Here is a 17052-nt window from a genome sequence, read left to right on the forward strand (position 1 = left end):
AGCCGCTCTGAGACTCTTCGGAGTGGAGGGCGGGATATAAATCCAATATCTTCATCTACCTCACAGGGTGTCTGTTGTGGGGGAGGAAGGTAAAGGAGATTGTGAGCCGCTCTGAGACTCTTCGGAGTGGAGGGCGGGATATAAATCCAATATCTTCATCTACCTCACAGGGTGTCTGTTGTGGGGGAGGAAGGGAAAGGAGATTGTGAGCCGCTCTGAGACTCTTCGGAGTGGAGGGCGGGATATAAATCCAATATCTTCATCTACCTCACAGGGTGTCTGTTGTGGGGGAGGAAGGGAAAGGAGATTGTGAGCCGCTCTGAGACTCTTCGGAGTGGAGGGCGGGATATAAATCCAATATCTTCTTCTTCTTCTTCTTCAATATACTTTATAACAGGGGTGGGCAACGGTAGCTCTCCAGATGTTTTTTGCCTACAACTCCCATCATCCCCAGCCAGCATGGCCAATGGCTGGGGCTGATGGGAGTTGTAGGCAAAAAACATCTGGAGAGCTACCGTTGGCCACCCCTGCTCTATAATATAAGCGCACAGAAAAGAACATCCATCATTCATAGACAGGGCTGGCCCTCGGCCAGGCTAATTTCGGACGCCCCTCCTGCGCTGAATCATATGGGGGAGCCCCCAATTTGGCACCCCCCAGAAGGTCGGCATCCTAGGCTATTGTCTAGTTTGCACAGCCAGCCCTGTTCATAGAACAAGGAACAGAGAATTCACATCAGTCCAACTACGAAGTCTTTTTGTCCTTGAACCCAGTCGATAACTTCATTACTTTCCCAAGTCACACGGTGAATACAGGAGTGAAGGAAGTCTTTAAACTTCATTCTGGCTCGGTTTCAGCAGCGAAGGACAGGGTATACATTTAATTTAATTTTTTTAATTTTGGGGTTGGTATCCCATCCTATCCCGCAAGCACTTGGTTTTTTTGGCTGCCGTGTGACACAGAGTGTTGGGCCAGATGGGCCATTGACCTGATGCGACATGGCTTCTCTTATGTTCTTATGTCTGGGGCAGTGATGCTCTGTGATGTTGGTGCTTGGGTGGGGGGGGAGCACACTGGGAGGGCTTCTAGTGTCCTGGCGCCACTGATGGACCTCCTGATGGCACCTGATTTTTTTGGCTACTGTGTAACACAGAGTGTTGGACTGGATGGGCCATTGGCCTGATCCAACATGGCTTCTCTTACGTTCTTATGTCTGGGGCAGTGATGCTCTGTACTCTTGGCGCTTGGGGGGGCACCATGGGAGGGCTTCTAGTGTCCTGGCCCCACTGATGGACCTCCTGACGGCAGCTGGGTTTTTTGCCTCTGTGTGACACAGAGGGTTGGACTGGAGGGGCCATTGCCTGATACAGCATGGCTTCTCTTACGTTCTTATATCTGGGGCAGTGATGCTCTGTACTCTTGGTGCTTGCAGGGGCACCGTGGGAGGGCTTCTCGTGTCCTGGCCCCACTGATGGACCTCCTGATGGCACCTGGGTTTTTTTTGGCTACTGTGTGACACAGAGGGTTGGACTGGAGGGGCCATTGCCTGATCCAACAGGGCTTCTCTTACGCTCTTATGTTCAATCTCTTCCTCTTCTTCCTCCTTTCCCGCCCTGTCCAGCTAATGCAACAGCAAGCCGCTCTGGTGGCTGCCCACTCCGCCTACCTCAACCCCATGGCCACGATGGCCGCCGTCCAGATGCAGCAGATGGCCACGATTAACCCAAATGGCCTCATCGCCACCCCCATCACGCCCTCCTCAGGTAATCCGGGGGCTCGGGCGGGCAACGCAGAATCGGGTCTCTCTTCTGAACAGCGCACTTGGGCCTGGCCCCCCGCAAGGAGCCGAAAAAAATGCTGGCGAAAGGACTGCTTTGGAGGGTGGACTCTGTGGCCTTGTGCCCCACCGAGGTCCCAGTGCTCCCCAGGCTCCATTCCCAAATCTCCAGGAGTTTCTCAGCTTTTAGGTGGCAACCTTACCCCCTTTCATCTCCCACTGGTGTTCAAGGGGAGGATCTGGGGACCCTAACAGGGTTTAGGGCTGCCAATCCCCAGGTGGGGGCAGGGGATCCCCCGGTTTGGAGGCCCTCCCCCCGCTTCAGGGTCGTCAGAAAGCACGGGGAGGGGAGGGAAATGTCTGCTGGGAACTCCGTTATTCCCTATGGAGATTTATTCCCATAGAAAAATCGTGGAGAATTGATCCGCGGGTATCTGGGGCTCTGGGGAGGGGCTGTTTTTTGGGGTAGAGGCACCAGATTTTCGGTACAGCATCCAGCGCCTCTCCCCAAAATACCCACAAAGTTTCAAAAAGATTGGACCAGGGGGTCCAATTCTATGAGCCCCAAAAGAAGGTGCCCCTACCCTTCATGATTTCCTATGGAAGGAAGGCATTGAAAAGGTGTGCCGTCCCTTTAAATGTGATGGCCAGAACCCCCTTGGAGTTCAATGATGCTTGTCACAGCCTTGATCTTGGCTCCACCCCTGATGTCTCCTGGCTCCACCCCCAGTGTCTCCTGGCTCCACCCCCAAAGTCCCCAGATATTTCTTGAATTGGACTTGGCAACTCTACCCCAGTTGGGGGGCAAGGGATCCCCTGGTTTGGAGGCCCTCCCCCTGTTTCAGGGTTCTCAGAAAGCAAGGGGTTGGGTTTGAATGTCTGCTAGGCACCCCACTATACCCTATGGAGACCGATTCCCATAGAGCAGGGGCGGGGAACCTCCATGAAGGTAATCGATAGTAAGTGAAGGTAATCAATGACAGGATACAGTAAGTGAAGGTAATCAATGGTAAACGAAGGTAATCAATGACAGGATACGGTAAGTGAAGGTAATCGATGGTAAGTGAAGGTAATCAATGACAGGATACAGTAAATTAAGGTAATCACTGGTAAATGAAGGTAATTAATGGCCGGATAAAGTAAGTGAAGGTAATCAATGGTAAATTAAGGTTATCAATGACAGGATAAAGCACATGGCTGGGGGTAGGCCAAAGCCAGGATGTCTTTCTGCCACCCTCACCCGACATCTTTCTCCCCAGGTACCAGTACACCGCCTGCCATCGCTGCCACCCCAGTGTCTGCCATTCCGGCCACCCTCAGCGTCAACGGGTACAGCCCCGTTCCCACACAGAGCACGGGCCAGCCTGCTTCGGAGGCCATTTACACGAACGGCGTCCACCCCTATCCAGGTATCTTTTCTTCCCGAGATCATAAGAACATAAGAGAAGCCATGTTGGATCAGGCCAGTGACCCATCCAGTCCAACACTCTGTCACACAGTGGCCAAATGAACAAGTGCCATCAGGAGATTCATCAGTGGGGCCAGGACACTAGAAGCTCTCCCACTATTCCCTCTCCCCAAGCACCAAGAATATAGAGCATCACTGCCCCAGACATAAGAACATAAGAGAAGCCATGTTGGATCAGGCCAATGACCCATCCAGTCCAACACTCTGCGTCACACCATGGCCAAAAAACCCAGGTGCCATCAAGAGTGGGGCCAGGACACTAGAAGCCCTCCCACTGTTGCCACCCCCCCTCCAGGCACCAAGAATACAGAGCATTGTCTATCTGGAACATACAGTAGGGGTGGGTGGATTCTCTGAAGAAAGAGGAGGAGGAGAAGAAGGTGTAGTGGTTAAGTGTGCGGACTCTTAGCTGGGAGAACCGGGTTCGATTCCCCACTCCTCCACTTGCAACTGCTGGAATGGCCTTGGGTCGGCCATAGCTCTCGCAGAGCTGTCCTTGAAAGGGCAGCTCCTGGGAGAGCTCTCTAAGCCCCACCTACCTCACAGGGTGTCTGTTGTGGGCGGGGGGGAGAAGATATAGGAGATTGTAAGCCGCTCTGAGTCTCTGATTCAGAGAGAAGGGCGGGGTATAAATCTGCCTTCTTCTTTATATCCTGCCCTCCTCGTACAGTTCAGTACCTTATATCACAGTGAACTTTATACGTATTGTACAACAGTAAATGTGAAGCTACATGCAATCACTCCGTTAACACAAAACGTTCAAGAATACAGAGCATCAATTGCCCCAGACAGAGAGTTCCAACGATTCGCTGTGGCTAATAGCATATTGTTTAAGGGATTTGAGACACCTGAAACGTGACACTTAACTGCCCGTGTTTTCTGTTTCCCCCCTCACGCCATGCCACAGCACAGAGCCCAGCGGCCCCAGTGGATCCTTTGCAGCAGGCCTATGCCGGGATGCAGCACTATACAGGTACAGTGTGTGTGTGTGTGAATATGGGACCCTGTAGGGTGTCATCCTGGGGGTTGCTGTCTGTGTCCTGACTCGAGCACCATGCCTGTAGCATTCATCTCCTGTCCAGGTTATTCCAGTGGCCCGGTAGTTATTGCCACTCTTGGATTTGTGGTTCAGCTTTCTCCCTTTGGCCTAGGATTATCACATCCTCCCGGCAACCGACAGGGGGGATTTATTGGGACCAGCAAGGAGGCCCATTCAACATACAGCGACTTGTCTACATCACTGTCCACGTGACCCAGAAGCGGCGTGATCATATCCGGGACGTTGGGGCGACGCTCTAGTATTCGGGCCAAAACTCAACGCTGAATTTGGCTTCGACCATCGAGTTCTTTGCAAAGAGTTTGCAAAGAGCCCCGTGGCGCACAGTGGTAAAGCTGCAGTACTGCAGTCGGAGCCCTCTGCTCATGACCTCTCCCCGTAAGAACCCCAGAGAGCACTGAGGTCAGCAGGGAAAAACCTGCTGACCATCCCCAGGCCGAAAGAGGTAAAACGACAGAGTACCCGCACGCGGGCCTTCTCTGCTATGGCCCCACGCCTATGGAATCAGCTCCCGGAAGAAATGCGGGACCTGCGGGACTTTGAGCAGTTCCGCAGGGCCTGCAAGACCATCCTCTTTGGGATGGCCTTCGCCGATTAAAGAGAGAGACTGCTAAGTAAATTTACCATTTAGGATGGTAAATGGTAGGATGTTAATTTTATTAATTTTAGAATTTTAATTAAATTTGTTAAACTAGTTATGGTTTTAAATATTATTGTATGACTTAATATATTGATTTAATGTTGTTAGCCGCCCTGAGCCTGCTTCGGCGGGGAGGGCGGGATATAAATAAAATGATTGATTGATTGATTGATTGCCTGCACAACAGCAGAGGTGCTCCTTCTCTTGTTGCCTTAGCGACACCGGAGATTTAGTGTTCTAGGCCTTGATGCCTGGGCAACAGCGTGCCTTCTCACGCCTAGGCCCGTTGCCTGGGCAACAACAGAAGCAATCGTTCTCCTGTTGCCTTAGCAACACCCGAGCTTGAGTGTTCCTTCTCAGGCCTGGGACAACGGCAGAGGACTGGTGTTCCTTTTCATGCATAGTGCCCGTCGCTTAGCAACACCAAAGACCTGCCACTCACCGCCAGTTAGGCCCTGTTTCCGGGATAGGTGGGCAGAGAGATCCGAAGCACGAGGCTTTCCATGAAAACCAGCCTCCGTACAACCAACAAACTCACCAAACAATTCAACAATTACAAAAGCACTATTCAGTGTTGTAACGGAGTGGCGTTTTTTGCCCAGGGTATGAAAATGTTGTAAAAAGCTCAAAGAAGCCTGTGCGAAACAAGGGTTCCAGTACGACCTCGTTCTTTTCAACCTTTTGGATTTCTGGAGAGCCAGTTTGGTGTAGTGGTTAAGTGCGTGGACTCTTATCTGGGAGAACCGGGTTTGATTCCTCACTCCTCCACTTGCACCTGCTGAGATGGCCTTGGGTCAGCCATAGCTCTGGCAGAGGTTGTCCTTGAAAGGGCAGCTGCTGTGAGAGCCCTCTCAGCCCCACCCACCTCACAGGGTGTCTGTTGTGGGGGAGGAAGGTAAAGGAGATTGTGAGCCGCTCTGAGACTCTTTGGAGTGGAGGGCGGGATATAAATCCAATATCTTCTTCTAATCTTCATATACTGAGAGACATTAATCGTCTGCGCAACTATTTCACCAGGATTCCTTGAAATGAACTGAGCAATGGTTGCTAGAAAGACTGGATTGATTCTTGGTGTACGCGTTCCCTGTTTTGCTAAGGTCTAATTGTATGGTCTGGTATGAACTAATATAAACTTTTGTAATTGTTAGTTTTAAAACAATTTTATTTGGTAACATATGGTACCAATCTCAATTTTTGTAACGTTAATAACTTCCTTTTTTTATCTATCCCATATATTACCTTCTATCCACCCCTCCCCCCGTTACTTGATCCCCACCGGTGTTATTAATTTGCTAATATTTAAAGGTACCCTTAACTAATAAACAAAAAAACGAAAAAAATAACATTCTCCTTTCCTCTAAAACTTAATCATTATCAAAAATTGTCCAATAACCTTTTAGCTTCCACTCTTTTTCTACACCTCTTCTAATTTTTTTCCATTCCGTCCTAAAAACTTCTAGATCATAGTCTCTTAAAGTTCTTGTTAATTTGTCCATTTCACTCCATGTCATAACTTTTGTAATCCAATCCCATTTCTCTGGTATTTTTTCTTGCTTCCACAACTGCGCATACAATGTCCTAGCCGCTGAAAGCAAGTACCAAATTATAGTTCTATCTTCTTTTGGAAATTTTTCCATTTGTAATCCCAACAGAAAAGTCTCTGCATCTTTCTTGAAGTCATATCCCAAGATCTTAGAAATTTCTTGTTGAATCATCATTGAATATCTTTTTGCTCTATCAATTGTTGAATTGTTTGGTGGTTGGTTGTACGGAGGCTGGTTTCAAAACGATTGGACGAGGGGGTCCAATTCTATGAGCCCCCAAAGAAAATGCCCTTAATTATCCTTCATTATTTCCAATGGAAGGAAGGCCTTTAAAAGGTGTGCAGTCCCTTTAAATGTGATGGCCAGAACTCCCTTTGGAGTCCAATTATGCTTGTCACACCCTTGCTCCTGGCTCCACCCCCAGTGTCTCCTGGCTCCACCCCCAGTGTCTCCTGGCTCCACCCCAATGTCTCCTGGCTCCACCCCCAATGTCTCCTGGCTCCACCCCCAAAGTCCCCAGTCTTGAATTGAACTTGGCAACCCTATTCTTGGAAGATGCCAGCCTGCTGTTCCAACCATCGCCTAGGCCTCACTTCCCAGGCAATGCCAAGCAGGTAGTTGTTCTGTTGCCAGCCCCTTTTGCTTGACTGATGCGAAAAAGGAGCCTGCCCCTTACTCTTTCCTGCTTCCTCCCACAGCCGCCTACCCTGCGGCCTACGGACTGGTGAGCCCGGCCTTCCCGCAACAGCCAGCCACCATCATCACCCAGCAGCCGCCCCCGCAGCAGCAGCAGCAGCGGGAAGGTAGGTTAGCCCAGATTGTGTCTCCAATGGCAGAGCCTCTGCTTGGCATGCAGAAGGTCCCAGGTTCAATCCTCAGCATCGCCAGGTGAAAGGACCAGGCAGGAAGTAATGGGAAAGACCTCAGCCTGCGAGCCATGGAGAGGGGCCATAGCTCAGTGGCAGAGCCTCTGCTTGGCATGCAGAAGGTCCCAGGTTCCATCCCCGGCATCTCCAGTTAAAAGGACCAGTCAGGAGGTGATGGGAAAGACCTCAGCCTGAGACCCTGGAGAGCCATGGAGAGGGGCCATGGCTCAGTGGCAGAGCCTCTGCTTGGCATCCAGAAGGTCCCAGGTTCAATCCTCAGCATCTCCAAGTGAAAGGACCAGGCAGGAGGTGATGGGAAAGACCTCAGCCTGAGACCCTGGAGAGCCATGGAGAGGGGCCATGGCTCAGTGGCAGAGCCTCTGCTTGGCATCCAGAAGGTCCCAGGTTCAATCCTCAGCATCTCCAAGTGAAAGGACCAGGCAGGAGGTGATGGGAAAGACCTCAGCCTGAGAGCCATGGTGAGGGGCCATTGCTCAGTGGCAGAGCCTCTGCTTGGCATGCAGAAGGTCCCAGGTTCAATCCCCGGCCTCCGGGAACAGAAAGAGGGTAGAAAAACTTAACCCAAGCAAGTTGAATTAAGAAACCAAGAAATTAGCAGGAAATTTATGTGACCAAGACCATAGCAAGACCACACTCTTTCACTTGCTATCGGTTCCCAAATTGCACATTGTCTCCAGGTAACACAATAAATACTAAACCTACGATCACTTAAGAACGATTTTATAAGAAATCTCAGTGACCGAAGTCAGGGATAAAATACAGAGAGCTCATTTTAAAATACCTTCTGCCCTGGTTATATGCCTGTGTCTTCCATTTTCCTTGGACCAAGAGAGAAGAGACACAAAACTGAAGACACAAACATATCCTGGGGCAGAAGGTATTTGAAAATGCTTGGTCACAAGTGTTTTCTGCTTGTTAACTATGTATGATTTTATTCTGTTTGGAGGCTACTATTGGGCCTATATCTTTTTAAATCTAATTTGTAATTTAAGAAAAAAAACACGTATTATATATTTTATAATATCTATATGTTTTAATTGGTAGTATTTGGTCCTTGGATCTGTGGTGATTAACCTCTTGGTTCCTTAATTCAGTCTCCAGCATCTCCAGTGAAAAGTTTGGCAGTAAGTGATATGAAAGATTGAGGTCTGAGCCTAAGACCTGGGAGAGCCGCTGCCAGTCTGAGTAGACAAGACTGAGACCGATTTCCCAGTAGCCTTATGCTGTTCTCGCGCTCTTCTTCCCTGTGGGGCTTCTGTCGGGGCTGCAACGAGCTTCGCCTTTTTCGCGCGGCAAAAAGGAACTGGTTTTTAGAGGATCTTGTTTGCTGCGCAAAAGAGGCAGAGTCCCAGGGCAGATAGTGTGAAATCCGACTGAAGCCCCGCGGAGGAGAAGCCATGTTGGATCAGGCCAATGGCCCATCCAGTCCAACACTCTGTGTCACATAAGAGAAGCCATGTTGGATCAGGCCAATGGCCCATCCAGTCCAACACTCTGTGTCACATAAGAGAAGCCATGTTGGATCAGGCCAATGGCCCATCCAGTCCAACACTCTGTGTCACATAAGAGAAGTCATGTTGGATCAGGCCAATGGCCAATCCAGTCCAACACTCTGTGTCACACAGAGGCCAAAAAAATTATATATATATATATATATATATATATATATATATATATATATATATATATATATATACATACACACATATACACACACATGCACTTATATATATACACACTGTGGCTAATAGCCACTGATGGACCTCTGCTCCATATTTTTATCTAACCCCCTCTTGAAGCTGGCTATGCTTGTAGCCGCCGCCACCTCCTGTGGCAGTGAATTCCACATGTTAATCATCCTTTGGGTGAAGAAGGACTTCCTGTTCTCTGTTCTAACCCGACTGCTCAGCAATTTCATTGAAAGCCCACGAGTTCTTGTAGTGTGAGAAAGGGAGAAAAGGACCTCTTTCTCTACCTTCTCCATCCCATGCATAATCTTGTAAACTTCTCTCATGTCACCCCACAGTCGACGTTTCTCCAAGCTAAAGAACCCCAAGCGTTTTAACCTTTCTTCATAGGGAAAGTGTTCCAACCCTTTAATCATTCTAGTTGCCCTTTTCTGGACTTTTTCCAATGTTATAATAAAAATATTATACACAATAAAATATATATATATATCCTTTTTGAGGTGCGGTGACCAGAATTGTACACAGTATTCCAAATGAGACCGCACCATCGATTTATACAGGGGCATTCCGATACTGGCTGGTTTGTTTTCCATTCCCTTCCTAATAATTCCCAGCATGGCGTTGGCCTTTTTTATTGCAATCGCACACTGTCTTGACATTTTCAGTGAGTTATCCACCACGACCCCAAGATCTCTCTCTTGGTCAGTCTCTGCCAGTTCACACCCCATCAACTTTGTAGCTGGGATTTTTGGCCCCAATGTGCATTACTTTGCACTTGGCCACATTGAACCTCATCTGCCACGTTGACATCCACTCACCCAGCATGAGAGCGGCATAAGGCTAGTGGGGAATCAGTCTGACTTTGACGGGCCAAGGGGCTTATTCAGTAGAAGGCAGCTTCGTGTGTTCAAAAAGAAGCTGTAATCCAGGAGGGATCTGAGTTTACAGCCCTAACTTGCCAGCTCGCTCAATTCCGCCTTCCCCACCGGACCAAACTGCGGTCTCAGCTTCTCCAAGCTGAAGACCGAAAAGGAGCTCCCATCCGGGAAGAGAGAGATCTGAACATGCAACTATTTAATTCCACACGCTGTCTTTCTTCCCCCTGGAGTCTTTTTTTCTAAGAGCTCCCCCGGAAGAATTTTGAAGAACAAAATGGAATTAAAACCTGCGGAAGGGTTTGATCTTACAACCACTGGCAGCACAAAGGGGGGTTTTTTTCCAAAGCAGCGGTCAGAAATGGCTAAAAAAGGTCATTTTGCAGGCTCAGCTGCCAAGAGAGAGAGGGATTCGATCGATCCGTGCTGACTGGAACTGGAGGACAACTTCTGAATGCCTGACCGAAATTGCAGATTTATACCCCGCCCTTCTCTCTGAATCAGAGACTCAGAGCAGTCTACAATCTCCTATAACCACACCATGTCAGAATTCCTAATGGGGTCTCCAACTCAAGAAGATCAGGGACCCCAGTCTGAGACAGACACTGAGACAGAGAGACAGCCAGTTTGGTGTAGTAGTTAAGTGTGCGGACTCTTATCTGGGAGAACCGGGTTTGATTCCCCACTCCTCCACTTGCACCTGCTGGAATAGCCTTGGGTCAGCCATAGCTCTGGCAGAGGTTGTCCTTGAAACGGCAGCTGCTGTGAGAGCCCTCTCAGCCCCACCCACCTCACCGGGTGTCTGTTGTGGGAGAGGAAGGTAAAGGAGATTAGGGTTTGTAGAATCTTTCGGGCTCAAGTGCCGTGTTCTACTGGAGAAAGTTTTTCTTCCAGACATTTCGTTCTCAGCTGCGGAGAACATCCTCAGTGGCGTTGCAGCCGGAGCAGGCGTTCTGACCTTCTTGGCTGCTGTGCATTGAGTGAGGCCAGGGCTGCTGGAGAGCTGCTATTTCTAGGCTGGAGGGGGTGTGGTGAGAGGGCAATTGGTTTGTGAATGTACCCATTGTTTGGTGGGGCTTCCTGGAAGGGTGGTGATAAGGAAACTGGCTGTGGAATGTGACCATTGTTCTGTGTTGATTGCTGGGAGGGTTGGAAGGGGTGTGAAGATAAGGAAGATGGTTGTTGATTGTGCTGATTGTTCTCTGGAATGTACTGGTTGTTCTGTGACCTTCTGCAATTTGTAGTCTGTAGGGTGTTTTGCAGAGCTGGATACCAAGAATGGTGGATGGAGAGGGGGTGAACAAACATGTGGACAAAGGAGACCCGATAGATGTTGTTTACCTTGACTTCCAGAAAGCTTTTGATAAAGTTCCTCATCAAAGGCTCCTTAGAAAGCTTGAGAGTCATGGAGTAAAAGGACAGGTCCTCTTGTGGATCAAAAACTGGCTGAGTAATAGGAAGCAGAGAGTGAGTATAAATGGGCAGTCTTCGCAGTGGAGGACGGTAAGCAGTGGGGTGCCGCAGGGCTCGGTACTGGGTCCCATCCTCTTTAACTTGTTCATAAATGATTTAGAGTTGGGAGTGAGCAGTGAAGTGGCCAAATTTGCGGATGACACTAAATTGTTCAGGGTGGTGAGAACCAGAGAGGATTGTGAGGAACTCCAAAGGGATCTGTTGAGGCTGGGTGAGTGGGCGTCAACGTGGCAGATGCGGTTCAATGTGGCCAAGTGCAAAGTAATGCACATTGGGGCCAAGAATCCCAGCTACAAATACAAGTTGATGGGGTGTGAACTGGCAGAGACAGACCAAGAGAGAGATCTTGGGGTCATGGTAGATAATTCACTGAAAATGTCAAGACAGTGTGCGTTTGCAATAAAAAAGGCCAACGCCATGCTGGGAATTATTAGGAAGGGAATTGAAAACAAATCAGCCAGTATCATAATGCCCCAGTATAAATCGATGGTGCGGTCTCATTTGGAGTACTGTGTGCAGTTCTGGTCGCCGCACCTCAAAAAGGATATTATAGCATTGGAGAAAGTTCAGAAAAGGGCAACTAAAATGATTAAAGGGCTGGAACACCTTCCCTATGAAGAAAGGTTGAAACGCTTAGGGCTCTTTAGCTTGGAGAAACGTCGACTGAGGGGTGACATGATAGAAGTTTACAAGATAATGCATGGGATGGAGAAAGTAGAGAAAGAAGTACTTTTCTCCCTTTCTCACAATACAAGAACTCGTGGGCATTCGATGAAATTGCTGAGCAGACAGGTTAAAACGGATAAAAGGAAGTACTTCTTCACCCAAAGGGTGATTAACATGTGGAATTCACTGCCACAGGAGGTGGTGGCGGCCACAAGTATAGCCACCTTCAAGAAGGGGTTAGATAAAAATATGGAGCAGAGGTCCATCAGTGGCTATTAGCCACAGTGTGTGTGTGTGTGTGTGAATATATATATATATATTGGCCACTGTGTGACACAGAATGTTGGACTGGATGGGCCATTGGCCTGATCTAACATGGCTTCTCTTATGTTCTTATGTTCTTATGTTCTTCTTCCTTTCTGTTAAAGTTGTGCTGGGGTTTGTAAATCTCAATAGCTTCTCTGTTCAGGCGGGTGTGATAATGTGAGACCGTAGAAAGGACTTCAGTTCTTTCAAAGTGGATGATGTGGTCCCCTTCTTGAAGTGCATGTTCAGCGACAGCTGATTTTTCTGGCTGAAACAAGCGACAGTGTCTCTTGTGTTCGGTGAGGCGGGTGTTGATACTGCGTTGGGTAGTGCCAACATAGACTGCACCGCAGGAGCAGGGTATTTTGTAGACTCCACGGGTTGAAAGTGGATCTCTCATATCTTTGGCAGAGCACAGCATGTGGCGGATCTGTTGTGTGGGCTTGAAGACTGTGTCCACATTGTGGTGTTTGAGAATTTTGCCAATGCGGTCGGATGGTGTGGAAATGTTTTCTGTGGCCCCAGAAGGTAGAACCAGAGCCAATGGGTTGAAATTAAATCAAAAGAGCTTCCGGCTCAACATTAGGAAGAACTTCCTGACCGTTAGAGTGGTTCCTCAGGAGGTGGTGGGCTCTCCTTCCTTGGGAGGGTTTTCAAGAGAGGCTTGATGGCCATCTGACAGCGATGAAGATCCTGTGAATTTGGGGGGAGGTATTTGTGGGTTTCCTGCATTGTGCAGGGGGTTGGACTAGATGACCCTGGAGGTCCCTTCCAGCTCTGTGATTCTATGACTGTTAAGAGCGGTTCCTCAGTGGAACAGGCTTCTTCCTCAGGAGGTCGTGGGCTGTCCTTCCTTGGAGGTTTTTCAGCAGAGGCTAGATGGCCATCTGACAGCAATGAGGATCCTGTGAATTTAGGGGGAGGTCTTTGCGGGTTTCCTGCATAGTGCAGGGGGTTGGACTAGATGACCCTGGAGGTCCCTTCCAACTCTAGGATTCTATGATTCTAATTAAGCAGATGCAAGTTCCAATCCTTCTAACTTCCGGCTTTAAGCTGGGCTTGGCTGCTATGATTTGGAGCCTCTGGGAAACGAGGGTAGGTCAGGCCTCAGCGTGGGAAGTGGAGGGAAGCCCTAATCTACAAACTCAGTGGTTTCTACTTTGTTTTGTCCTGGCAAGATCTTGGGATCGTAGTAGATGACTCACTGAAAACGTCAAGGCAGTGTGCGACTGCAATAAAAAAGGCCAACGCCATGCTGGGAATTATTAGGAAGGGAATGGAAAACAAACCAGCCAGTATCAGAATGCCCCTGTATAAATCGATGGTCTCATTTGGAATACTGTGTGCAATTCTGGTCACCGCACCTCAAAAAGGATATTATAGCATTGGAGAAAGTCCAGAAAAGGGCAACTAGAATGATTAAAGGGTTGGAACACTTTCCCTATGAAGAAAGGTTAAAACGCTTGGGGCTCTTTAGCTTGGAGAAATGTCGACTGAGGGGTGACATGATAGAGGTTTACAAGATGATGCATGGGATGGAGAACTTCTGGACATTCAATGAAATTGCTGAGCAATCGGGTTGGAATGGAAAGGGTGATTAACACGTGGAATTCACTGCCACGGGAGGTGGTGGCGGCTACAAGCGTAGACAGCTTCAAGAGGGGGTTGGATAGACATATAGAGCAGAGGTCCATCAGTGGCTATTAGCCACAGGGTATTGATGGAACTCTCTGTGTGAGGCAGTGATGCTCTGTATTCTTGTGCTGGGGGGGCACAGTGGGAGGGCTTCTAGTGTCCTGGCCCCACTGATGGACCTCCTGATGGCACCTGGGTTTTTTTGGCCTCTGTGTGACACAGAACGTTGGACTGGATGGGCCATTGGCCTGATCCAACATGGCTTCTCTTATGTTCTTATGTGACACAGAGTGTTGGACTGGATGGGCCACTGGCCTGATCCAACATGGCTTCTCTTATGTTCTTATGTGACACAGAGTGTTGGACTGGATGGGCCATTGGCCTGATCCAGCATGGCTTCTCTTCTGTACTTATGTGACACAGAGGGTGTTTTCGCACTGACCTTCAAGTGGTGCGACCACCCTCCTCACGCCGGCGGATCTGCAGGGATTTCGCACCAGAAGCGCCGGTGCACCCAAAAGAGCCGGCGACTTCCGTCGCGAAACCAGCTCAAACGTTTTCCTGCTTCTTGGCGGTTTCCGTTTGAGCTGGTTTCGCGACGGAAGTCGCCGGCTCTTTTGGGTGCGCCGGCGCTTCTGGTGCGAAATCCCTGCAGATCCGCCGGCGTGAGGAGGGTGGTCGCACCACTTGAAGGTCAGTGCGAAAACGCCCAGAGTGTTGGACTGGATGGGCCATTGGCCTGATCCAACATGGCTTCTCTTCTGTTCTTATGTGACACAGAGTGTTGGACTGGATGGGCCACTGGCCTGATCCAGCATGGCTTCTCTTATGTTCTTATGTGACACAGAGTGTTGGACTGGAGGAGCCACTGGCCTGATCCAACATGGCTTCTCTTATGTTCTTATGTGACACAGAGTGTTGGACTGGAGGAGCCACTGGCCTGATCCAGCATGGCTTCTCTTATGTTCTTATGTGACACAGAGTGTTGAACTGGAGGAGCCACTGGCCTGATCCAGCATGGCTTCTCTTATGTTCTTATGTGACACAGAGTGTTGGACTGGATGGGCCATTGGCCTGATCCAACATGGCTTCTCTTATGTTCTAAGATCCCTCTTCCAGTCCTGGTTGCGTAATCTACCATATGCCATACCATCTTGCCTTTTCCCCAGGAGCTCAGGGGCTTGCTTTGTATTTCCCACCCTTTTACTTTATTCTTAAAATGAGCCTGTGACAGAGATTGGCCTCAGGTCCCCCAGGGTGTCCCTGTTCTCCCACCGTAGCCCTTCCCCCTGCCCTTGACTTAGCAAGCGGGAAAGGAAAGACCAAGACAAAAGAGTTGACCAGCTGCGTGTCTGACCATTTGGCTCCCCAGAAGCAGTGCCCCCTAGTGGTGAACCAATCCTCAGGGCTGCGTGACATTCTGACTGCCGGTGTGCTTGTGGGAGGTGCATCCACCAAGCTGGGACTAGGGTTGCCAATCCCCAGGTGGGGGCAGGGGATCCCCCGGTTTGGAGACCCTCCCCCCGCTTCAGGGTCGTCAGAAAGCAGGGGGAGGGGAGGGAAATGTCTGCTGGGAACTCTGTTATTCCCTATGGAGATTTATTCCCATAGAAAATCATGGAGAATTGATCCGCGGGTATCTGGGGCTCTGAGGGGGCTGTTTTTTGAGGTAGAGGCACCAAATTTTCAGTACAGCATCTAGTGCCTCTCCCCAAAATATCCCCCAAGTTTCAAAACGATTGGACCAGGGGGTCCAATTCTATGAGCCCCAAAAGAAGGTGCCCCTATCCTTCATTATTTCCTATGGAAGGAAGGCATTGAAAAGGTGTGCTGTCCCTTTAAATGTGATGGCCAGGACTCCCTTTGGAGTTCAATTATGCTTGTCACAGCCTTGATCTTGGCTCCACCCCCAAAGTCTCCTGGCCCCACCCCCAAAGTCCCCAGATATTTCTTAAATTGGACTTGGCAACCCTAGCTGGGACTGCAGGGTCGTCCGGGCGCAGAGCTCTCTCGGGCAGGTTAGGGGCAAACGGGACCTTGAGTGACTCATGGGGCCTGGGTTCAAATTGAGTTGCTGCCACTTCTTGCCCTAAACAACAGGTAGAGGCTTTTCACTGTGCTGAAACATCCAAAGAACTTTGAGGGGCGCCAAAAGAGTCTCAGCAAAGTTTCAGCTCTGCTACTCTTATCTACTAGTGTCTTCCTGACTGATAATTCTCTCTCTTTTTTTGTTCCTCCTTACCTGCTCCCCTGTTTTCTTTCCCTGTTCTCATCCTGCCACTCGCTGTCCTCTCCCAGGTCCCGAGGGCTGTAACATTTTCATCTACCACCTGCCGCAAGAGTTTACGGATTCCGAGATCCTCCAGATGTTCCTCCCCTTTGGGAATGTCATCTCTGCCAAAGTCTTTGTGGACCGGGCTACCAATCAGAGCAAATGTTTCGGTATGGATGGCCAATGGGGAGGAGAGGGTGGAGCAGGTCTCCCGCTGCAACTGGCGACGCTGGGCCAGCCCAATCCTTAGGCAAAACTAGTTGACCATCTAGGGTGCCAGATTTTGAGGAGCACTGAAAAGGCGAGAGGGACCTCCTCGGTCGGTCTGAAGGGAAGCTTGACACTCACTGGCTTGTACAAGCTCCATGTCTGTTAATTCTGATCTTCCCTAGCAGCCACGATAGAAATAGTGGTCTTTTGAAGAGCTCATCGACTCTTATGTTTACATTTTTCTCACAGATGATGCATACTGAGATCCACATTTCTTTTCTTTTGCCCAGTTGGTTTCATTGTTTGTCCTGTCTACGTTTATTTGACATCGTTTATTCCGGCATCGTAATTGTGAGAGCTCGGGCAGTGAAAATTATGCCCCTGAAATTCTGATTTAGCGCTGGCACCTGAAATCTCAGTCAGGTATCTAGGATTGCCAGTTCCAAATTGGGAAATTCCTGGAGATTTAGGGGTGGAGCCTGTGGAGAATGCAGTTTGGGGAGGGGAGGGATTCAGTGGGCTATTAGGATATATGGGCCCGCCGTCACCACCAA

At 49.3% G+C, this 17052-nt stretch overlaps 1 protein-coding gene across 3 annotated transcripts in view; it reads left to right on the forward strand.

Annotated features, from left to right (window-relative positions):
* CELF3 (CUGBP Elav-like family member 3) overlaps positions 1-17052 on the forward strand; it is a 176418-nt gene that overhangs the window by 147106 nt on the left and 12260 nt on the right. For 2 of the 3 annotated variants that reach the window (XR_009556244.1, XM_060256140.1), the window contains exons 7-11: positions 1622-1758; positions 3023-3186; positions 4153-4218; positions 7185-7289; positions 16315-16458. Coding sequence is in view for 2 of the 3 variants with exons in the window: in XM_060256140.1 (XP_060112123.1) it covers positions 1622-1758; positions 3023-3186; positions 4153-4218; positions 7185-7289; positions 16315-16458 (616 nt within the window). In the remaining variant the exon portion in view is untranslated. Of the gene's footprint in view, positions 1-1621; positions 1764-3022; positions 3187-4152; positions 4219-7184; positions 7290-16314; positions 16459-17052 lie in introns of all 3 variants that reach the window. The other variant, XM_060256151.1, reaches the window with a different exon arrangement.

The sequence above is a fragment of the Heteronotia binoei genome, chromosome 1, assembly GCF_032191835.1.
Source record: "Heteronotia binoei isolate CCM8104 ecotype False Entrance Well chromosome 1, APGP_CSIRO_Hbin_v1, whole genome shotgun sequence".
Taxonomy (NCBI): Eukaryota; Metazoa; Chordata; class Lepidosauria; order Squamata; family Gekkonidae; genus Heteronotia; species Heteronotia binoei.